Source organism: Acinonyx jubatus, chromosome A3 (assembly GCF_027475565.1).
Source record: "Acinonyx jubatus isolate Ajub_Pintada_27869175 chromosome A3, VMU_Ajub_asm_v1.0, whole genome shotgun sequence".
Classification (NCBI taxonomy): domain Eukaryota; kingdom Metazoa; phylum Chordata; class Mammalia; order Carnivora; family Felidae; genus Acinonyx; species Acinonyx jubatus.
Genome location: NC_069388.1, coordinates 99554939 through 99578103, shown reverse-complemented (window position 1 = coordinate 99578103; position 23165 = coordinate 99554939). Strand labels below are relative to the sequence as shown.

The 23165-nt window shown below is 47.4% G+C and overlaps 1 protein-coding gene across 10 annotated transcripts; it reads right to left on the bottom strand.

Moving 5' to 3' along the window:
- Window positions 1–250: 250 nt before the first annotated feature.
- Window positions 251–22256, bottom strand: THNSL2 (threonine synthase like 2). Of its 10 annotated transcripts, none has more exons than XM_053200878.1 (9): window positions 22137–22247; window positions 14091–14323; window positions 12382–12576; window positions 11823–11975; window positions 7826–8056; window positions 4558–4706; window positions 4330–4455; window positions 1850–2001; window positions 251–1452 (listed from the first exon to the last, which is right to left on the bottom strand). In XM_053200878.1, exons 1-9 carry the CDS (start codon window positions 22139–22141, stop codon window positions 1227–1229), a joined length of 1470 nt encoding a protein of 489 aa, XP_053056853.1. In that variant the 5' UTR covers window positions 22142–22247; the 3' UTR covers window positions 251–1226. The 10 variants fall into 10 exon arrangements, 9 of the variants coding, with proteins under 9 accessions (XP_053056853.1, XP_026908451.2, XP_026908450.2 ...); XM_027052650.2 differs by lacking the exon at window positions 22137–22247 and adding an exon at window positions 15982–16096; XM_027052649.2 differs by lacking the exon at window positions 22137–22247 and adding an exon at window positions 15794–15966.
- Between the last annotated feature and the right edge of the window lie 909 nt (window positions 22257–23165).

Here is a 23165-nt window from a genome sequence, read left to right as displayed (position 1 = left end):
CCCCACCGCCATCACATCCAGGGCAGAAGGCTTGTGTTGACCTTCACACGTTTGTGTTGGTCTCATTTCACCCTCCTCGATTCAGACAGGATGTGAACCCAGTAATACAACTAAACCTGCAACTATCTGTAGCGTGCTCAAGGTTAGGTTCTAGATCACTTCTGTCCATGGAAGTGCAATGTGAGCCACAAAGGCGAGCCACATATATCACTTTAAACATCCTAGTAAAAGGGAAAGAAACAGATGGAACTAATTTTGATGATCTATTTTATTTAACCCAATATGTCAAAATATTATCCTTTCAACATGTGGTCAGTGTAAAATTATTCCCGAGATACTTCCGATTTTTTTCGTTTGACGTCTTTGAAATCCAATATATATTTTGCACTTACGGTGTTTCTCAATTAGAACGCTACATTTTCATTGGACATACTTACCTGTACTTAGACTTCATAAAATTGACAGCTGAAAAAGCCGATTCACATACTTGCATTTTTCTAACCACACTTAAAATTTTTTAAATAACGGAATCAAGTAACGTAAGAAGTCAAGACATTTAAATGTAAATCAATTAAAATTTTAAAAAATGAAAAATTCAGTGTGTTAGCCATACTAGTCACATTTCAAGTGCTCAGGGACCATATGGCTGGCGGCTACTGAGTCCGACAGGGCAGGGCTAGATCGTGAAAATAGTAGAAGCAATAAAGCATGCCCTCGTGAAAAGAAAGTACACCTCAAAATGGATAAATAAGAAATTACGTATCAACCTAAACTCCCCAGCTCGGGCTTCCCAAATTGGAGTGCACAGAGGACTTACTCAGGGAATTTGTAAGAACTGCAGACGTCCACCCCCCACCCAGAGATCTGCCTGAGAAGGTAGGGGGTAGGGGCCGGAAGTGTGCATTTTGAGGAGACCCAAGGGCCACACTTTGAGAACCATGGCACGGTTAGCGGGCGTGCCGCAGCAGTGACGCTCCTGCACCATCCGGAACGCCCCGTCACACACACACATCCCCAGCCAGCATCTCCGGTAAGCAGGCACACCACCACCACGGTGAGGACACAGAGCGGCTCCAGAACACAGCAAAGCCAGCTGGTCCCCAGGCCATGCTGAGCAACCTCCTGAGAACCAACTACACCAACTCTTAACGAGAAGGTGTGCAAAGCAGTTTAGAGGGCATGCCTCCCTGCGGTCTGGAGCCTGAAGGAAGTCGAATCCAGCCTGGCTACTCCAGAGCACTCAGGAAGTGACCCCTCTGCTGGCAGCTTATGTCCTCAATGGTGTTCCGAAGCATCAGCGTCCAGTCGTCACCCTTCCGCATCGGGGTGCAGCGTGTCCCCTTGCTCTCCAGGGCTAGGATCTCCGCAGGGGTCTCTGGGGTCAGCCCGGCAGCCAGGACAGCTTCTGGGAACTTGGCTGCAGAGGCAGGGGCCAGACAACACCGGGGAAGGCTATGGCATGGAGCAGGTGGGAACAGGAGGGCGGGTGGGAGAAGAGAGGGACAGATAAGGGAAGGAGAAGGCGAGGAGGGAGGAGAAGGAGGAACAGGAGAGAAAGAAAGAGAAAGAGACAGGCGCTTGGTACCTTGAACTTACCTCTGCAATGAGACTGCTAGGGAAACTGCTCTTCTTTATTGGAGGCCCAGCTCAACCACCACCTGTCACAGTGGCTGTCCCCAGAATATATCACACACTCCTCTGGGATCCCTGTTCCCGGGGCACTGTTCCACACAGCACCGGTCATGCTCAGCACAGCCATTTGTTCGGACTCCCATCTCCTCTGCTTGGGGGAAAGAAGGGCCCCTGAAAACCAGAGTACCCCAGTGACCCAGGAGCCCATGGCCTATACCTGGGCGGCTGCTGCTCCGTCTGTTGGTAATGGTAACTCACAGCCACGGCCGAGTGAGGGCACAGCAAGTACTTGTTCTCTTCCCAACAGCGAGCCATGGTCTGGGTGATGGCCTCATCCGACACTGACTCAGACGTCACTGCCCCTGAAAGCTGATGGGGCCCAGGGTCAGAGGAGGGGGGGGTGGGAATCAGGTTTGGGGGTAACCCAGGGAAAGCGACCAAAAACTCACTACAAAACATAGCCAGGCAAGGGGAGGGTGGGTGATGGGTATTGAGGAGGGCACCTTTTGGGATGAGCACTGGGTGTTGTATGGAAACCAACTTGACAATAAATTTCATATATTGAAAAAAAAAAAACAACAACAAAAAACATAGCCAGGCAACACGAGAGATTCAGATGAAGTCTTCAGACTAAGTAGCTCAGCTTCAGCTCAGAGAAAAAGCTGGTTCCCCAGGCTTCCCAGTTTTAAGTTGATTCACTCAGCTTGGGAGAAGGACCATTTGAGTTTCAAGTCAGTAAATTTAGTAAGGATTAGCTCATGAATCAGCAAATTAGTATATACTCTTGTTCAACAAACCGACAAAACGCAGAAGGTTAAGGGTAATCAAACATTCCTGGTGCCCTGTCTTTGGTGCATCCCTTTCCTGTGGGTGTAAGAAACATCTTCCAGTCAGTTCCCACCCAGCTCAGGTAGCACCTCCTCCAGGAAGCCTTCCCCTTCCACCCACAGACAGCAGAAGACTCCCTTCTCACTGTCCCCTCAGTGTGGACGGTTGATCTGATCATTCTCTGAAAATTTACTGCATGCTGTTGAGGTGCCAAACACCTTGCATATACTTGACTGCCGCCATAGGGTGTTATAAATCATTTGTACAGCTACCTGTCCCATTAGGGTTCACAGAAGACAGAGAAAGTATTTTCTTTATCTTTGTATTTCCAGTACCTGCACAGTTCCTGGATTACAGTAGATATTTTGAATGAATGAATGAATGAATGAATGCTGTTCCAGCAGATGTGATGTTTTGTACGTGTACAGCCAGGGAGAGAATGAAGAAGTGTGGGATCTGGTATCTGTTTCCATGGAGCACCTCATTTACATGAGGAGAAGGACTGGGGATATCAACACGAACCGTTAACCAAGTAAGTTGACCTTTGGTTGTATTATGGTCAGAATGTTTACGTCCTCCCTCCCCCAAATTCGTATGTTAAAAACTTAATCCCAACGTTATGGTGTTTGAAGGTGGGACTTTGGGAGGTGACGAGGTCATGAGGGTGAAGCCTTCATGAGTGGAATGAGTGCCTTTATAAGAAGAGGCCGGAGAGCTAGCTAAATGTCTTGCCATCATGTGAGGATACAAGACCCTGGCGGTCCGCCACTTCTATGAAAGTTGCTCTCGTCAGAACCCAACCGTGCTGGCACCGTGGTCTCAGACTTCTGGCATCCGGAACCGTGAGAGATAAATGTCTGTTGTTTATAAGCCACCCGGTCTCTGGTACTTTGCTATGGCAGTGCAAACGACGACAAGTTGCAGCACAAGAAAGATTGAAATTCTACTCTGGTCTGCGTGGGTGCCTAAACCCAGAAAATTGTATCCAGTTCTGGGAACAACCCTTTAAGACTGACTTTGACTATGCAAAATTAGGTCACGGAAGGGACAGCTAAAGGGACCGGGAAGACTCAGCAGAGAAACAAAGATTCTCTTCAAGTATGGGAATCGGACTGCTCCCCAGTGCACAAGTCAGAAGGAGATTCCGGCTCAACATAAAGAACTTTGTAATGATTAGAGCTGATGTGAGCCAGTGAGGACCTGGTCACTGGATATACACACGGTCTGGATGACTTGGTGGGATGTGATAGAGAAAATTAAAGGCAATGTCAACATATGAAATCCTTTCTCTCACGTAAAATAAGTGGACCATCACTAGGCTCATTAAAATAAAAGCAATCCTTCCCAACCAGATTCCTACCACTCTGAAGAAATAAAATTTCTCCTTTTCCTTAAAAAAAAAAAAAAAGCTCAACAGGCCTCTGTTCATACTGGATGGGCAAAGTGGCTTCCAATTGTTGCTACTACTGAAAATCGACAATAATGAATTAAAACAATTAACAGTGAATGTGTTAAGCCCTATATTTCCAGGCAGTATCCAACGTGTCTCATGGGCATTAATTGACGTAAATCTTCAACAATGCTGTGACAGACATTCTCATTAGCCCTACTTTATAGACGAGTTTAAGAAACTGGCCCAAGGTTTCACAGCTGGCTTAGAGCCAACCCCTGTCTGATTTGAACCAATGCTCTCTACTGCCTCTCTTCATTCAACAAATCAGTCCCTGTAAAGAGACTGCAAAAGGGCCAGGCTCATAGCAGGTGCTCAAGAAACAGGTGTCCTCTTGCCTTAGACAGATTTTCAAGCCTACAACTGGGTTTCGTGGTTACACCCTTTGCTTTCCCCGTGGGGTGCAACCGGGGACTGACCTTGCTATGCAGTTCCTTGGGTAGGCTCACGCTTTGGGTCCTTTCAAACTGCTCCATGAGGGCTCTTGTCACCTGACTGTTGGAGCCAGAGAGCAGCCAGAAGATTCTCTCCATGTTGTAGGGCACCTGGAAACGCAGGGTGCCAGGGGCCACACTGATCTCAGTCCTTGTCCATTCCCAACCAATCAATAGCTGGGCCAGACCTGCACACTTTCCCACAGGTCCTACCTGAATGTCCATTGCTGATGCCAAGGTCTGTTCAAGGGCCTCAGAAAGAGAGAAGTCGCCCTGCTGGACAGTCCTGTGGATGATGTCATTGCGGTTCACTGCCACGACAAGGCGGATAGGCAGGCCCATCTTCTGAGCAATGCACCCCGCTTAAGACAAGTGAAGAGAAGAGCAAAAGTTTTCTCAGAGATGGTGCCCAAAGTACAAGAAATAAAATGAAATTCGGATAAACCGGACTCCACCAAAATTGAGAAACTTTTATGCTTTGGAAGATTTGTGTTTCAAAGGACACTATCAAGAAAACAAAAAGGCAGCCCACAGAATGAGAAAAAAAAAATTTGCAAATCATATATCTAATAAAGGACTTGCATACAGAATATGTAAATAACTCTTCTGACTCAACGATAAAAAGACAAATAGCCCAATTTAAAAATAGGTAAATGTCAGGGCGCTTGCATCGGTTAAGCGTCCAACTTCGGCTCAGGTCATGATCTCACAGTTTGTGGGTTTGAGCCCTGCATCGGGCTCTGTGCTGACAGCTCGGAGCCTGGAGCCTGCTTCGGATTCTGTGTCTCCCTCTCTCTCTGCCCCCTCCCCCAATTCGCACTCTGTCTCTCTCTCAAAAATAAATAAACCTTAAAATTTTTTTTTAATTAAAAAAAATAAAAATGGGCAAAGGACTTAGACAAACATTTCTCCAGAAGCTATACAAATGGCCAATGAGAACATAAAAGAAATTCAGTATCACCAGTCATCCGGAAAACACAACCCCAAATCATAATGACATACTGTTTCACACCCATTAGGATGGCTAGAATCAAAGTATTGGTGGAGAAATGAAACCCTCATACGTTGCTGGTGGGGATATAAAACGGGGCAGTTGCTTTGGAAAAGTCTGACGGTTCCTCAAAAAAGTTAAGCATAGAGTTACCATATGACCCAGCAATTCCACTCCTAGGTGTATATACTCGAGAGAAATAAATATAGGTCCACACAAAAACTTACACACCGATGTTTATAGCAGCATCATTCATAACAGTTTCAAAATGGAAACATTCCAGATATCAACAGTAACTGATAAATGGACAAACAAAATGTCGTACATGCACACAATGGAATGTTATTCAGTCAGAAAAAGGAATGGAGTACTGATATGTGCTATACTATCGATGAAACTTGAAAACATACTAAGTGAAAGAAGCTGGACACAAAAGGTCACATATTGTACGATTCTGTTATATGTAAAATGTTCACAATAGGCAAATTGATAGAGACAAAAGAGATCAGTGGTTGAGGTGGGGAAATGCAGAGTAGCTGCTAATGGGAATAGGGTTTCTTTCCAAGGTGATGAAAATGTTCTGAAGTTGACTGGGGGTGGTTGCACAAATCTGCACACACTAAAAACTATTGATCTGTATACTCTAAATGGATGAATTGGGGTTTTTTTTTTCCATTTTTTAAAAATGTTTCTTTATTTTTGAGAGACAGAGAGGCAGAGAGGGAGAAACAGAATCCAAAGTAGGCTCCAGGTTCTGAGCTGTCAGCACAGAGCACAACTCGGGACTCGAACTCATGAACTGTGAGATCATGACCTGAGCCGAAGTCAGGTGCTTAACTGACTGAGCCACCCAGGTGCCCCTAAATGCTCACTACTATTTGCAGAAGAGAAAATGGAGGTTCTGGGAAGTAGAAATGACCCACCCCAAGCCTGCCGAGTGGCACAGCAAGGATTGGAAAGAGGTCTATGTCCAGAGCACGTGGTCATGCCCCCCGAAATCAGCCTCCTGGAAGCAGCGCCTCCAGACGGCACCTCCTGGAGAGGCTCCTTGGGAGGACAGAGCGGCGCCTTATTTGCACGGAACAAATAAGGAATCCCTCACCCTGAGAGAGGGAGAGCCCAAAAAGGTAACGACATACTTCCAGGGGTGGCCTATCTCTGGCAGGTCGTCAAGAGGAGTTAGGGATCACTACCCCACCCCAACGTCACCCTGAACTTTGCAAAAGCATGTTCACATTCTGTTTCACTGGATCTGCACGTAAATGTCATGATATCCGTGTACGGCAGAGGAGACGTGGACCCTCAGTAGGACCCAGGGGCTTAAGCTGAAACAGCTGGTTCCCGATGAAGCAGAGGTAGGTAGGAGCTACTGTGGTAGGCACTGGGGCACGTGCAGGTGGCATCATTCACCGGAGGGGGATGCACATGGGGAGCACGGTGGGCTTCACCCTGTGGGTGGTCACGGTGGCTGACTGATCCTTGCCTGACTGCCAGCTCCCCGTTCTCTCCATCCCCGTGTGAGTGGAAGAAGTCAGGAAGACTCCCGACCACTAAGACGCTTTCATGGTGTCATGCTTGGCGCCCATCAGAAGCGATGCCACCGACCGAACCATCAGAGACGGTAGTGCCCATTACGAGGCAGCCTGGCAAGCTCATGAGGACGCAGGCTCTGGAGCCAGCCTGCCTGGACGGTACTTCTGGCTCTGCCGCTGACCAGCGTGTAAGCAGGGGCAAGCTGGCCGAGCCCTCCGTGCCTCCACTGCCTCATTATACAGTGGAGATAACAGGACTGTCCTCCTCAGAGGCGCACGTGAGGATTAAATGAGTTGCTACATGAGAAGCACTGAGAGCGGAGCCTGCTAGGTAGTAAGTGCTGGATAAATGTTTATCATTATTCCGGAAGACGATTTTAATGCCACGCAGCGGTACAGCCCTTCACCCTTACAAAGTTCACCTACACACGTGAAGACTCATGTGCACTTCGCAGTAGTCCTGAGAGATATGATAAGCTATCCGATGTTGCTTTTACAGCGGAGCGGCTGAGTCTAAGGGACGGCCCTGTGGCCATGCAGCTGGGGCCAGAACCCCAAGTCCAGCCTTCTTTCCATCTCACACGGTCTCTGGGGAGTGATTCTAGGAGTGGGAACACGGTGTGCCAGGTGCCCTCACTGTAGGCAGCTGGCCGAGGCTGGGAGCAAAGTCCGTATCTCTGGAAGAGGGAGCTGCCAGGCCAGCACAGAGGTGAACTTTGATCTCATCTTCCCACATTCTCCTGAGCGGGGTGAGCCCATCTTTCCCTCCTGCAGCAAGAGGCCGGGATGTCCTCTCGGGGAATTAGGGGGAAGTTTGCTGAGGGCTTGCCTGTCACCTTCAGAGCCAGAGCGAGGACTCAATCTTCCTCCTCATAGTTGCAGCCGAGGGGGTGGCGGGAAGGACTAGGGCCACAGGCATTTTTCTGGAAAGCCCATTTCTGCCCAGGGGTCTCCTTACCTGCAAGGTTACCTGCAGCCCCTGTCGGTACAACCACCTCCACGGGAGGCAGGGGGTCCATGTCTAAGGATGACGCGCACTGGAAATAAGCGAAGAAGTGGTGGGCCATTTGCACGAGGACCCGGGACCAGTTGATTGAATTCAGGCTCATCAGGTTGTGCTTCTTGACAAAAGCCACGTCAGCAAACACAGCTTTGATCGGCTCATCGAGCTCATCGCTGTTGCCCTCCACTGTCAGGGAGAGAGTGGAGGGTGGCTCTCAGGAGCATGAAGAACCCCCAGGTGGTCAGCACTTGCCTGCAACAAGGCCCTCCCACACTGGGCCCATCCTGCCGGGACCTTCACTCGACCTTCGGTTTCTGCTCTCCCATGTCTTGGCCTGGCTTCTTAGATGCAAAATTAAGCAACTCAAGGAAAGAAACCATGTCTCGTATTCTTGTGGTCAGATTTCCAACATTTCTACCACTATATAAGTTAGGCATATAATGTCAGCCTTCTGGGATATTGGGAAAATGACTCCTCTTTGTAATCCGTGCCCACCTTCCCCGCTCTTTAGGAACAAGGAGAGATGGTTTATGAGGTCGTGAGGTGGCAAGAGGCTGATCCTTTCTTCACTCCACGGTCCTCTACCAGCGGGTGGGGGTAAAGAGTCACTGTTGCCATACGGTCTGCCCTTCTCTCAGATCACAGAGAGGCATTCTGTTCCCTGCTCCTACGTGGTAGGGAAGCTGGCTGGCATGGACCTTTCCTCCATGAGCTGGGTGTGTACCCCATTTAATTTATGGGCGAATTGCTCATTAAATTTATGGGTGAGTTGGCTACTAGTCCAAGTTGCATTCCTCAATCCAGCCCAACTAGCAATTAAGCCAATATGGATCTCTTATCTGAAACCTGGGTCTACTTCTCCTCTAGATCCAAACTTGGGATTTACCGTGGGAAGTGCCAGAGTAGGCACTGAGGTTGTTATTCATCCCACCCTTCGCACTGAGTAGCAGCAATGAGGCTAGGGGGCTGACTCTAGATCCATGCACCAGGGGATGTGTGCTGGAGTTCCAGAAAAAATTCATTGCTCTTAAGACAGAGCCACAGGAAGAGAGACTTGGCTACATTAAGTAAGCACTACATACACAAGGGGGAAGGAGCCCTAGGACTGGGGAAGGCAGAGCAGAAAATACAGAGAATCTGGGTCCCTGTTGAGGGACTGTTGAGTCACTGAATCAACTATTCAGGAGCCCAGCCCACCTCTAGACTTCCAGTTATGTAAGCTGGAAAATATTCTTGTTCAAGCTGGTCTGAGTTAGATTTTCTGTTACATCTGGCCCCAAACATCCCAAATAATGTGTAACTAGCACTTGCTGATTACTCTCTGCTTAAGAGGAACCAAGTATAGGGGCACCTGGGTGGCTCAGTTGGTTAAGCATCCAAATCTTGCTTTTGCCTCAGGTCATGATTCCAGGGTGCTGGGATCGAGCCCCACGCTGGGCTCTGCTCTGACAGCAAGGAGATTTCTTGGGATTCTCTCTCTCTCCTTCTCCCTCAGCCCCTCCCCACCCCCATTCATGCTCTCTCTCTCTTTCAAATAAATAAACTTAAAAAAAGAGATTCTCTTTAAAAAAAAACCAAGTATGAAATATATATGGAAATTAATGACTTTATTTTCTTTAATGTTTTATTTATTTTTGAGAGAGAGAAACAGAGCACAAGCCAGGGAGAGGCAGAGAGGGAAAGAGGATCTGTGCTGACAGAGGAGAGCCCTATGAGGGGCTCAAACTCATGTACCTCGAGATCATGACCTGAGCTGCAGTTGGAAGCTTAACCGACTGAACCATCCAGGTGCCCTGGAAATTAATGACTTTATAAAACATCAGTGTCCAACTCACAACAATCCAGGTGGTCCATCCCTACTCCCTGAGCTCACTGGTCTAAGGGAAAATACATATCCACTGTTAGCTCTGGAACTAACACATATCCTCCTAGAAACCAAATCAGAAGACTCCAGAAAGGAAAGGAAGAACCTGAACGGTGCTATTTAGAAATAAAAATTAATTTCTCTAAAGTCTGCTGCCTTATTTTCTTGAAGCTCAGAGCATGTGCACGACAGAAATGCCCTCTTGAGCTTCAGCAATAATACATTTATGACAGATTTGCACTCAATACCATTGACATTTCTACCATTATTTCACAAATGGGCACCATTCTCCACCCCATAATCAGGAACCAAGCTTACATACATGTCGTTTTTTAAAATTTATTTTTCTTTTTTGAGACAGAGAGAGAGAGAGAAAGAGAGAGCAGGGGAGGGGCAGAGGGAGAGGGAGAGAGAGAACCTTAATCAGGCTCCCTGCCAAGCACAGAGCCTGACACGGATCTCGATCTTACAACCATGAGACTATGATGGTGAGATCATGACCTGAGCCAAAATCAAGAGTCGGACACTCAACCAACCGAGCCACCCAGGCTCCCTAACCCCCATGCCTTTAGATAAAAGTCTTCCAAAATCTGGTACAAGGCAAGAAGGGAGTAGGTGGCAGACAGAAATACAAAAGGCTACTCTCTGCTTTGATTCTAGGCAAAGACAGCCCTGGACCCATCACTAGCAATTTCAGTGCTTAGGGTATAACAGAGAACTTCAGGAGCCCAAATATCATACATCAATATTTTGCAATGACTGCAGAAAAACGCGCCAAATACGGCCAACCACCAAGGCTAATGTGTAAGATTTTGCCAACACCTGCATTAGCTAAACCCGGAACCTTTCACTGGGATGTGGATGTGCTTGTTAAAGGGAAGAGTCGAAGGGGCTTTTTGCTTACTTCTGAACAAATGGACAAAGGCTATTCATGCTATTCCCATGGGGAAGGTTTCTTTGCACTACGCTTTGCTCCTTGACAAAGCCCGTGTCCTATGCAAACATGCTCTATGGGATCATACCAGGAGACCAGGCGAGTTGTGGGAGGACTGTCTTCTGCCACCACATTTGCTCTCCTGCCGGGTGAGTGACCAAACCAGACCAGACCACTGGGACAGCTTCCCCAAGGCCACGGTGTATACAGTATGCAAAACCTCACCAAGACCCCTACTGCTCATATCCCCGCCCCTACTTTGGGGCTACCTGGGGTCTAGCTAGGTGTGAGAAGTGGAAATAAAAGTGTTTGGCTCCACTCAAGCTCACCCCACCCTTCCACAGTCTCGATTTCTAAAAAATAGATGTCCTGACATTAAAGGAGATAAGTTTTTTGTGTTTCTGCAAATACAAAATGCCCAAATTCCTGATGTGGCTCAGGAAAGGGCGTCTCTAGCAATGGGTACCACTAACTGATTTCCTATTTTAAATACTTAGACCTGCTGGGGTGCCTGCGTGGCTCAGCTGGTTAAGCGTCTGACTCTTGGTTTCAGCTCAGATCAGGTTCTCATGGTTCACGGGTTTGAGTCCCACATCAGGCTCTGCACTGAGTGCATAGCCTACTTGGCATTCTCTCTCCCTCTCTTTCTTTCTCTGCTTGGGATTCTCTCTCCTTCTCTCTCTGCCCTCCCCTGCTCGCTCACGCTCTCGCACTCAAAAATAAATAAACATTTAAGAAATAATTATTTAACATATGTTTGTGCCCTCTTCCCGTGTCCTGGAACAAAACCCAAGTCACTTGGCTCAGGCGAATGGGTCTGGTGGCTGCCTGTACATAAGGCACCAGGAGGTTGAACCTGCATAAAGGTGGCAATCTTTGGATTATGGTTTTCAGCCTACACTTCTTAGGTTGTACTGACAGTATTGGTCTGTGCGCTCGTCACCTCCAACAGCTTATGAAACCGTGTTGCCAAGAGCTTGCCCAGAGCTAAGCCAAGGCATATACCAACTTCATAACGGTTGAAGGAAGGAAAGGACAGAGAAAAGGCAGGAGGAAGGATGATCAACCAATCAACTGACCATTTTATTCCAGCTCATCTCCCCAAACAGACCCCCCTATGAGACAGGGCCACGCTTTCCCATCCCAGCACTCACCTCCAAACACATGGACGTTCTCCCTCAACACTGTTGTCATCTGGAGCTCTTGAATCTTCGTGCAGTGGCCCTTGGGCAGCAGAACGATGATGTCCATGTTCTTTGCCCCTTGAACACTCTCAATGGCAGCACTCCCTGTGTCCCCAGACGTTCCTGGGTAGGAAGCAAAAATAACCCTCTTCTTTAGAACAGGGGAGACAGAAAAGGAAAGACGTGGCCCCTAAAGCATGGCTGCCATGTGAGACAATGTCTATTTCAAATACCTGAAGATTGGGAACCTAGTACTTAATCTGGGGTCCATTAACCTCCTAGAGATCCAGGGATAGAAATCAGGGCACTGTGCACTTGGTACCATATAATCTTACATATTTTGTGTACTTAAAAAAATTATTCTGTGAAGTCTCCATAGCCTCCCTCAGACTGTCAAAGGGGCCAATGGCCCAAGAAAAGGTTATAAACCCTGCTCTAGAAGAACCAGTAACACACCCTCCTTGAGACACATCAATGACGGGCATCCTGTGGATGGATGCGGGCAAGTCAGGGCCCCCAAGGGGCTCACCTACGACCACAGTGATGTGCTTCTCCTTCTTCTCCAGGAAGTATTGCAGGAACTGTGCTGTACAGCACAGGGACAGGTCCTTAAATGCATATGTGACGCCATGCCACAGCTCCAACACGTTCAGCCCATTCCTCAACCTGGACAGATGGACCACTTCTCTGTGGCGGAATCTGCTAAAGGCTTGGTCGATCAGACCTGTGAGGGGAGAGGGGATGGATGGTGGAAGAAGGGCATTATCTCTTCTACAGGTTCTCTCTCTTGTCTCTTTACACTTTTGAATTTGAAGTTCCTATCTCCTGCTACCAGATGAGAGGACAAAAAATGTTTACCCCAAATGATACTGTATATGGATATAATTGCATAATCTGAGAAAGAAGTCTGAAAAGACGTGAACCACACCGTCCATAGATTCCTCATAGTGATGCACCCCAGAGAAGAGAAATGACACTATCAGACTTCCATTTTTTATTGTGTAAACTTCATTGTTTGGATTTCTTCTGTGTGTGTGTGTGTGTGTGTGTGTGCGTGCGTGAATGCCAACAGAAGTTTGATTAAACAATTGTGCAACAAACAAATCCATGTCTCATCTTTTCTAATGTTCCTTCCTTAAAAAAATTTTTTTTGACGTTTATTCATTTTTGAGAGACAAAGAGGGACAGAGGGAAAGCGGAGGAGGGGCAGAGAGAGAGGGAGACACAGAATCGGAAGCAGGCTCCCATCAGCACAGAGCTCAACATGGGGCTCGAACCTATGAACCGGGAGATCATGACCCTGAGCTGATGTCAGAAGCTTAACCGACTGAGCCACCCAGGCACCCCATAATATTCCTTTCTAAAGAGAGGTTGTTCTTTATTTGTTTTTCCTATACTAAATCTCACATCTGTGATACCGGAACCTTGGGATGGTTTACATATAATCCTACCTAAGGCAGGCCATCTTAGGTAATGCTTCTCAAACTTTTCATTAGCAAACCAATCACCTGGGATCTTTAAATGCAGATTCTGGTTCAGTAGGCCTGAAGAAGTCTGAGAATTCTGATTAAGTGCCCAGGCAATGCCATCACTGCCATGAGACCACATTTTGAGTGGCCCTCTTCTTCCCAGCCCCAAGCTCTCACCATTATATTGTGATTATATCACATGTTTGACCCATGGACCAGCAACACTAGTATTTTCTGGACATTTGGTAGGAATGCAGAATTCTTGAGCCTACCCCAGACCTACTGAATCAGAATCTGCATTTTAACAGGATCCCTAGGGCAACCCATGGGTATATTCCAGTTTTGAGAGGAGCTGGTCCGGGATACTCTCAAAGTCCCTTCTAAAATTACCATTCAAGGCAATAAAACAGCAGTCTGAGGGTCTAAGCACTTTACATACAGGCAGGAAGCATCCCACTATTCAAGCATCTCAGGATGTTGGTGAAATGTCTAGTCTTGAAAAGGGTTTTGAACAATAAATGAAAGGGAATAATTCTCTGCAGATGCCACAGGGCATTCATTTTATTGGAGATGGAAGGTGGAATGGAATGGATGAACTCTTTGGGGAGAGTTCCATTTCTGGGATTCCAGAATCTGGAAAAAAAATCCAAAGTTTGGGAAATAGGACTAGCAACCTCCTAGGAGTTAAGTGATGGATTTGCAGCTCTGTGGGGGAGCTGGCTTGGCTGGGGAGTTAGGTGGGAGAGTAGGGAGGCTGGGGGGTGCTCACCATTTAAGACATCTCTTGGAATGAGCTCAGGGCCAATGAAGAGGGTGCACAGCTCCTTTACCAGGCCGGGGTAGGACAGCGTACTCCACTGACGCAGGGTCTCTATGCTCAGCTGGGGGAGCTCCTCGGGCATGAAGAGACCCCCATCAGGAGCATAGCCAGAGAAGAGGGCTCCCTCAAAGTCGACCCGGGGGGCCATTCCCCGAGTGCTGATGTACCGCATTCCTGGTGGCCTGCAGAGGGAAAAGTCCCAGAGGCACCTGCTCTCCAAGCTCAGTACCCCAGAGAGAGAAGCTGAAGCATACACAGCACCCTCGGCTAGCCCCTAGACCACGACTCATTTGGGGTAGGCATCCCAGACTGAGAGACTGGAGCCCTGTTGAGTCTCATGCCAGCTTCATCCGGAACTGTCCACATCATGGCCTCTCCAATCCAAATGAGGCAAATTCGCTGACCTTGGGAAAGGGGATCCTGAGGCATTCGAGGAAAGGAGAAGGCTTGTGGGTCCTCACTGTTGAGGAATAAGGGAACTGGGGAAAGATAATAGCAATAATAAAGCAACTGCCATTTTGATAGCCCTCTTGATAAAGAGAGGACCACCATTTTGAGAAATGTCTGGGTCCACTTCTGTTCAAAAAATAGCCACCTTCAATGGTTTTACAGCATTGTTGCCCATAACCTAGTGGTTCCTCACTCTGGTAGTTTGTTGGGATCAACTTGGGAGCTATAAAAAAATATTCCTATCTGGGACCCTCCCTGAATCCATCAAATTAGAACCCCTATATGAGAACTCCTTGGGTGAGTCTATCGTGCAGCCAGGGTTAAGAATACAGGAACCAACTTATCCCACTTTGCCCACGACCTTCCCAGTTTTAAAACTGGAAGTCCCCTGTCCCAGGAAACCCCTCAGTGGTAGACAAACTAGGATTTGGTCAAGCTAATTGAAAACCAGTGCCCTACTTCTCAGCCTAACCCTGGAATAGTTAGAAGTGCTGAAAAGCTACCCTTAATACTGTCTAGCTAAGGCTGACTGGCCCTGGGTGGGTTCAGGACTCTGACTGGGGTTGTGGCCAGGGGGAGTGCCCAAGGGCACCCAAGGCCTAACTCTGGTTACAATGTCACATCAGTTAGTTTCTCAGGAGCCGGGTGTCATGTTGAGGAGCTGAGCTTGAGCTCTGAATACCTTTCTCTGGACCATGACAGTGAATTCAGGAGGTCTGATTTTAAAGCCCCAAGGCCAGGAAACAGTTCAGGAAGGGCCCAGCAAGGCGAAGAAATTTTCTGATAAAGGGCGGGGCAGGGCCGGGACTTGGACCCCAGCAGCTGAGTCTCTGCCCTCCGAGCCCAGACTGGGCCCCTCAAGGTGGAGACTCTAGCAGGCTCGAGGTAGGCCCCTGCCTGTCTAAGGTCACCGGGCACCAGTCTTCCGCTATCCAGGCCGTGGGTCAGGGAAGGAGGTTTTGATAAGGTCTGCAGGATAAGGCACACTCCCAGCCTCTGAAAACACTTCTCAGTGTCCGAGTACCGCAGAGCCTCTACGGAAGGCTCCAAGCCTCGGAAACCCTCGACCCTCCCAGGTCCTCCAAATCTGAGCACAGTGCCCCAACTAGACTACGGAAGGGGGCAGGGAGGCCGACACAGCCACGCGGAAGTCAGGGTTGAGCGAAACCGAGAGAAGTTCAAAAGCGCAGACAGACCGCTACCGATTACCGCGGGCAGGGCGCCTCAATTCGCCAGAAGCCGACGCGGGGAGGAGATCCGGCCTGGGAAGGGGGGAGGTTCGGCCGCTGGGGCGGGGGTTGGTCACCGCGGCGAGCGAGCGGCGCCACCCCGGATCCCGGCCCGGAATCGGCTGGCTTGAGCCGGGTGTGTGGGAAGGGGGGACGGTTACCGGGTCCAGGACGCGGGCGGCGGCGGCGGCGGCTGGCGGGCGGCGGGGCCGGGGCTCGGCCGTGCGCGCTGGACTTGGCCGCAGGCCTCAGGCTGCCGCGGGGGAGTGAGGCCGAGCGCGGAAGAAAGAGGCGCGGGAAGAGGGGGAGGAGGGCGCCAAAGGGCACGGCAGTGAGGGAGCCGCTCACTTGGCATGTTTTTAAGGCACCTCGTTAATCACTTACATTCAGTCTCTTAATCTTCATCGCAGCCCTGGAACCTTATTTTTTCAGATTAGAAAACAGAACAAGATGGAAAGAAGAAGCCCTTATCTTCTTTGGGCTTTATGTTTCTCACCTGCAAAATCAGACGACTGGACAAACTCCTTGTTCCTGAGACTGGGGCTAGCACATTAGGAGTTTGGAATCCACAAGGACACATGGCATTGTTTTAGCTCGACTGTTATTTGTCAGAAAACACTTTTTAGTAAGTACAGATCTAGTCTAGAGTGAAGTGCCTCCCAAAGAATTTTTTTTTTAAAAAGAAGCAAGACACTTGAAAAACTGTCCTCCAGATATGGCAAATGCCCCTGGATTCATATTTGTGCTTCTGGGTCCCAAGCCACTTTGGAGGCAAAGTTTGCCGAGCTGGACAGATGTCAGCTAAGATTTAGTCTGTGCCTCTGGGCTGGGCCTGGTCAGTGTAGCAGGCCCAGCTGGGACTCATGGGGACAGTGGACTTGGATGGCTGCCCTCCTCCTTTCTTCCTCCTATCTATGACATTCTCCTAACCCTGTGGTCTCTGCTTACTCAAGTTACCTCTCTCCACACTTTGGCCCACACGTGCTCATTTGACATATCTACACGAGTCCACGTACCTGCCATTGGCCAACTCTAGTCTGGATGGGCCTCAGATTCCAGAAAGAGAGAGTCTGACTAGTCCCTGTTCAGCTAATGGACGGTGGTCATGGAGTTCACATATATGCCAGGGAGCCATTCCCAGAGAAGGATACAGGCCAGGCAAAACCCCCAAGGGTATCCATCCTTTATATCAGGTATACAAAGGCCAGGGAAACTGAGGCACCTGGCAAAGAGGCCCTAAGACACAGCTATGTTTGTTACAATGCTCGTGACCAACCAGGATGGAGTTTCAAAAACTCCACAAGGACAAAAGTAGCTTCCACAGAGTTCTCCCACCAGGCCAGACTCCCAGAGGCCTGCAAGACTTCTTCATTATTCTGTAAGCAGAAGGGGAGGCCAGAAGCTCTTCTATAAATCGTCTGACTCTCTCAGAAAGGAGAGAAGCCTTTTGCTCAGGGAAGAAGAGGTCTAATTTGTTAGGAATTCCTGGCCCAGGACATTCAGAACAATGCAGCTACAGAGAATAAAAACTTCTGTGCGGACTATGAGGAGAACAGAATTCTGAATTCTAAGCAGGAATAGTAGGAATGTGGCGTTCTCGGAGACGTTTACACTAGACCACCATTTAGTTTTTATGAGATGAAAAATTGTTCTTATTTATTTATTTTGCTTTCTGACCTTCCAGATTTGAGTGCGTAGCCATTTGTGGCCTTGAAGCGAATGATTTTCAAAGCAGAGCCCCAGGGCCCCTGCAGTGCCATTTTCTTCCATGTGTCCCTACAAAGTCCTCTAAGGGAAGCTTCTACAACACTGTGAGCACAGCGGATTTACTGTGGTCTCCATGCAGTGGGATGTAGGAGCTAGGGGCCAGAGCCCTCTGTAAAGATTAGAGAACACACAAGATGCTGGAGGAGCAAGTGACCTGCCAGAAGCCTGCCAGCCGTTTGTGCAGAGCACAGGCGAGCACTCAGGCTTTTTCTGGAGTTCTGGTGAGGCAAGGCAGCAAGGCAAAGAGGAGAAAAGATGGCATTCAGAGACACATGCCTGGTATCTCTGAGCATTTTGACCTCCTAAATTGAGAATTGTTTTACTTAATGTGTGCAATAGTTGTTTGAGGAGAGGGGGTGATATTTAAGCTCAAGTGCTCTGAATCACCCTCATTCTTCTGAGTTCCTGACTCTGTAACTAAGAGTTTCAAGTAAAGTCTCAAATTATCGAGAGAAAACTGACGAGTATCATTCCAACTACCTTTCTTTCAGAAATGGACAAGTGGATCCTAAAATTTGTATGGAAACGCAAGGGACTCAGAATAATCAAAACAGTCTTGAAAAGAAATTACAAAGGCAGAAGACTTATATTTCCTGAGTTGAAAACCTGGTAAAACTGTGGTAGTCAGGACAGTGTGGTGCTGACATGAGAATAGACATACAGATCCACGGAATAGCACTGATAGTCCAGAAATAAATCCATACACATATGGCCAACTGATTTTTTTTTTCAACGTTTATTTATTTTTTTTGAGACAGAGAGAGACAGAGCATGAACGGGGGAGGGGCAGAGAGAGAGGGAGACACAGAATCGGAAACAGGCTCCAGGCTCTGAGCCATCAGCCCAGAGCCTGACGTGGGGCTCGAACTCATGGACCGCGAGATCGTGACCTGGCTGAAGTCGGACGCTTAACCGACTGCGCCACCCAGGCGCCCCAAGGCCAACTGATTTTTAACAAGAGTGCCAAGACTTTTCAGTGGGGAAAGAATAATCTCTAAATAAATGATGATGGGATAACTAGACATCTACATGCAAGTGAGTGAATTTGGACCCCTATCTCACACCGTATGCAAAATTTACCTCAAAATGGACAGAAGACGTACATGTAAGAACTAAAATGGTAAAAATCTTAGAAGAAAACTATGGTATAAATCCTCATGAGACCTTGGATTAGGCAAAGGCTTCTTAGATATGAGACCAACATCAAATGCAACAACAACAAAACAGACAAATTGGGCTAACCTTTTGTGCATCAGAAGACACTATTAAAAGCAAGTGAAAAAGCAACCTACAGAATAAGAGAACATGTTTGCAAATCACAAATCTGTTGTGATTTGTTGAGTCTCCAGACTCAACAGTTGAGTCAACTCTGGAGAGTTGAGTCTCCAGAATATATAAGAAGCCCCTACAACTCAATAATAAAAAGACAATCTAATTTAAAAATGGGCAAAGGACTTAGATCTACAAATGGCCAACAAGCACATAAAAAGATACCATTAGTAATTAGGAAAATGCACATCAAAACTAGAATGAGATGCTGTTTCACACCTTACTAGGATGGCTTGCATCGGAGAAATTGTGTTGGTGAAGATGTGGAATAATTGGAATCCTCATACACACACCGAGACCCATTGCTGGCGGGAATGTAAACTGTCTAGCCACTGGAAAACAACTTGGCACTCCTCAAAATGTTAAAAGAGTTACCTGATGACCCAGTTATTCCATTCTTAGGTGCATGCCCAAGAGAATTGAGAACATATCTTCATACAACATCTTGAACACAAATGTTCATGGCAGCATTATTCATAATAACCCCCAAATGGAAACAACCCAAATGTTCATCAACTGATGAATGGATAAACGAAATGTGGTATATCCATACAATGGAATATTATTCAGCACAAAAAGAGATACTATAGCATGGATGAACATACTATGACACGGATGAACCTTGAAAACATTATGCTAAGTGAAAGACAGACACACAAGTCCAAATCTTGTATGGTTCTCTTTATATGTGATGTCCAGAATAGGAAAATCCATAGACACAGAAAGGAGAGTAGTGGTTTCAAGGAGCTCGATGAAAGGAAAATAAGGAGTGACTGCTAATGAGGACAGGGTGTTTTTAGGGAATAATTTAAGTGTTCTGGATTTAGACAGTGGTGATGGTTGCACAAATTTGTAATATGCTCAAAATACTGAATTGTACACTTTAAAGGGTGATGTTTTTTAAAGTTTATGTATTTATTTTGAGAGAGAGAGAGCACATGTGTAAGCCGGGGAAGGGACCGGAGAGAGAGGGAGAGAGAGAATTCCAAGCAGGCTCCACGGTCAAGGGCACTAATCTCACAAACTGTGAGATCGTGACCTGAGCCAAACTCAAGAGTCGAATGCTCAACCAACTCAGCCACCCAGGCACCCCAAAAGGGTGATTTTAATGCTATGTGAATTATATCATAATAAAAAAAATGCAAAAAAACATAAACACTAATTGGCTAGGAGTCAGGGCACGTTATCCAAAAGAGCTGCCCAGAGAGAAAAGCTTTGATGGCATGACAGGGCAGACTGAGCCCTGAGAAGGGGCACGCTGTTCCCACTGGGAGTACAAGACAATCAGAGCTTTGATCCAGACATAATCTAATCCATCAGCGAACAACTTTAGAAATCATTTCTAAAAACTCAGAAAAGAACAAGCAAGCCTTTTCTGATGCTGGAAGTTTCCTCTGTGTAGTTAGTATGCACTCTTTTCTGCTCTTCTAAATATAGTCTTCCATTGCTAATTTACTTGGAATAGCAGTCAATGGGGCATAATTAATGCAGGTCAGAGATACCTTTTACCACTCTGATATCTGGTCTTACTCCATAACTTTTGAGAAACCTGCAGAAAATGCTGAAAAGGGTACAAATAGTTCTGCAGTTAATGTCACTTCAGGTGATACTTTCTTACCATCTGAGCAGTGTGCATTTATAAGAGATGTTTGTTATAAGGACTGGATGCTGGTTTCTCGGTCGTGTCTTTTCCCTCCCCCTGGCCCGTGCTGAGCATTGCTCTGTGTGCATGAAAGCATCTGTGCCAAGTTCAAAGGTACTTTTGTTCATGCAAATAGGAAATCATGCATACCCAATGATCTCCACTGAAGCAGAATTAAGTAAAAGCCCGGACTCATGTTCCATTATTTCGAGACCATTGCCCACACTGACCCTGTGTGTTGTGTATATTTTCTCAGAGTGGTAATAATTGTAAATTGCTTGTACAGTTCCGCAGTCATGGGTATCGTTGGCTGTCAGGATGGGAGGTCTTGTGCCCGCCGTACGTGGACTTGGATACGTCACATCACAGGAGCGGACTCTTGTTGCTTGGTTCTGGGAGGGGACCTGGCTCCATGCTGCCCGACAGGTGCTGGACCTGCCCTTTGCTCCTCCGCTTTCTCAGCTGGACTCACGTTTCCTAAGAATCTTCACATATGTTAGCACATTTATCCACCCAGTCACCACGTCATTTCCAGTTTTCAGGAGCTGAGACTCAGCAAGATTGTGGCCTGCCTAAGGGCACACGATGAGACAGCAGCACGTCCGGGATTCACCCCCAATTCAGCATCCAATTTCCCTTTCATCCTGCCACCACTTTAAGTTGCTTGGGACTTGGAAAAGATGTTTTCCATTGATGAGAAATTCTGAAAATCTGGGAAAGATAGCGGTGTAAGAGCTACCTTACAAACATCCTGGGACAGACCACTGCGAGATGCTTGACCAACACCCACTTTCATCTACTCCTCTGATGTGGCAAAATGTGCAGTTAGAAACGTCACGTGTGCCTCAAACTTCTCTGCCTTTAGGGGTGACCCAGTGGCCAAGTTCAGGCCAGTGAGATACAAGCTAAAAGCTCTGGGACAGTTTCCAGGACAGCTTTTATAAGGAATAGACCCAACTAGTGCCCCTGGGACTCATTTGTTAGTTAGTCTGGTGTTAAGTCAGAAACCACGAAGGGTCTGAGACGTTACCCTGCCTGGAAGCTCACAGGCTGGCCTGCCACACTTTAGGTATATCTCCTGACGGGAGACATGGGGTTTTCTGGATCAGAGAAACAGTTGATCGTTCCCTGGAAAAAGCAGCCAGAGCAGCATCTTAGCACTAGTTCCCACACCCCCAACCCCCGGGGGAGGACATGGCAAGAACCCGATGTTACTGCACATGCCATGGGGTTGGCATCACAGTAGAGGAGCCCTGAAATTAGGCGTTTCATAGGCCGTTGGCACATCTGCCCATTGAGATGACTCATTAATCCTCAGTAGTTCTCGTCACTATTAGAATTTAGTTCTGAGCCCACATGGCCCAAGAGGTTTCTCTGACCTGGACCCTGGGCCCAGCACCACCCACTCAAGCTCTTAATACTTGCCAGTTTGGGTAGGTGTGACAGCCACCTCTCTTTTCTAGGAGTGATATGGCAGATACTGTTTGTCACTTCAGAATGGCCTCCGAGCACCCTCAGAGCTCACCCCTCCCCCGTCACCATCATATCGCCCTGTTCCATTGTCTTCGTAGCACTTACCGCATCAGATTTATGTGCTTCTTGGCTGTTTTCTCCTCTCTCTATTCTAATAGAAGCTCTTCGAGGACACAGACCTTATTTGTCGTATCCACCAGTCTCTCCCTGGCACCTAGAACAATCACCAGCCACACTCAGTACATGCTTATTGGATGAATGAAGAAAATGCTAGAAAATAAAAGGTTTGCTTGAATTGTCAGCCACCTAAATGTCGTTGGTTACTCATTTAGTAAAGGCCAGCCTGCAAAAGTTGATTGGAGACTGATATGAAATTCCATAATTGGGGACGCCTGGGTGGCTCAGTCAGTTAGGCATCTCAGTCTCCGTATCCGCCCAGGTCATGATCTCACCCCACTTTGCGGTCTGCACCGACAGCATGGGAGTCTGCTTGAGATTCCCTCTCACCCTCTATCTCTGCCCCTCCCCTGCTTACATGCTCTCTCTCAAAATAAATAAATAAACTTTAAAAAAATCCCATAATTGGTGGCTAAGCTAACCATCCTGGAAAACAGTGGTTAGCAAAGACATTTTCAAGCTTCAGAATGAGAACACGTTTTTGGGGTTTTTTTTTTTTTTTGCTTTTTTCTTTGCAGATCGAGAACTAGAAAATCTGCGTAGACTGAAGTGGTCTCTAATGTAGAAAAGGAACCTGCAGCTGCATAACTTTCTTCCTCTGGGTGAACCAAACAACCATTTCCTGTGGCCTCAATCCGAGTGTAGACCCTGTTCTCAGAATACATACTGTTACCTGTTGATAGTGTTAGATCAGTGGTTCTTACACTCCCGGGTGTATAAATATCATCTAGGCCTATGCTTTTCAAACTTGAACATGCAAAAGCTTCACCTGAGGATTTTTAAAATGTGGATTCTAACTCAGTAGATCTGGGATGGGGCTGAGATTCCCAGGTGAGACCAATGTTGCAAGTCTGAGGACCACACTTTGGATAGCAAGTACCTAGAAAGTTTGTTTAAAATGCAGATTCCTGGGCTCAATCTCCAAGATCCTGATTCCCAAGGTCAGTATGAGGGGCC

Bases quoted from the DNA above. Each gene is read 5' to 3' on its own strand.
- THNSL2 (XM_053200878.1), bottom strand. The intron at 12,577-14,090 runs GTGAGCACCCCC...CTCCCCTCACAG, and splicing joins TCCAAGAGATGTCTTAAATG to GTCTGATCGACCAAGCCTTT. The intron at 1,453-1,849 runs GTATAGGCCATG...TCCATGCCATAG, and splicing joins ACGGAGCAGCAGCCGCCCAG to CCTTCCCCGGTGTTGTCTGG.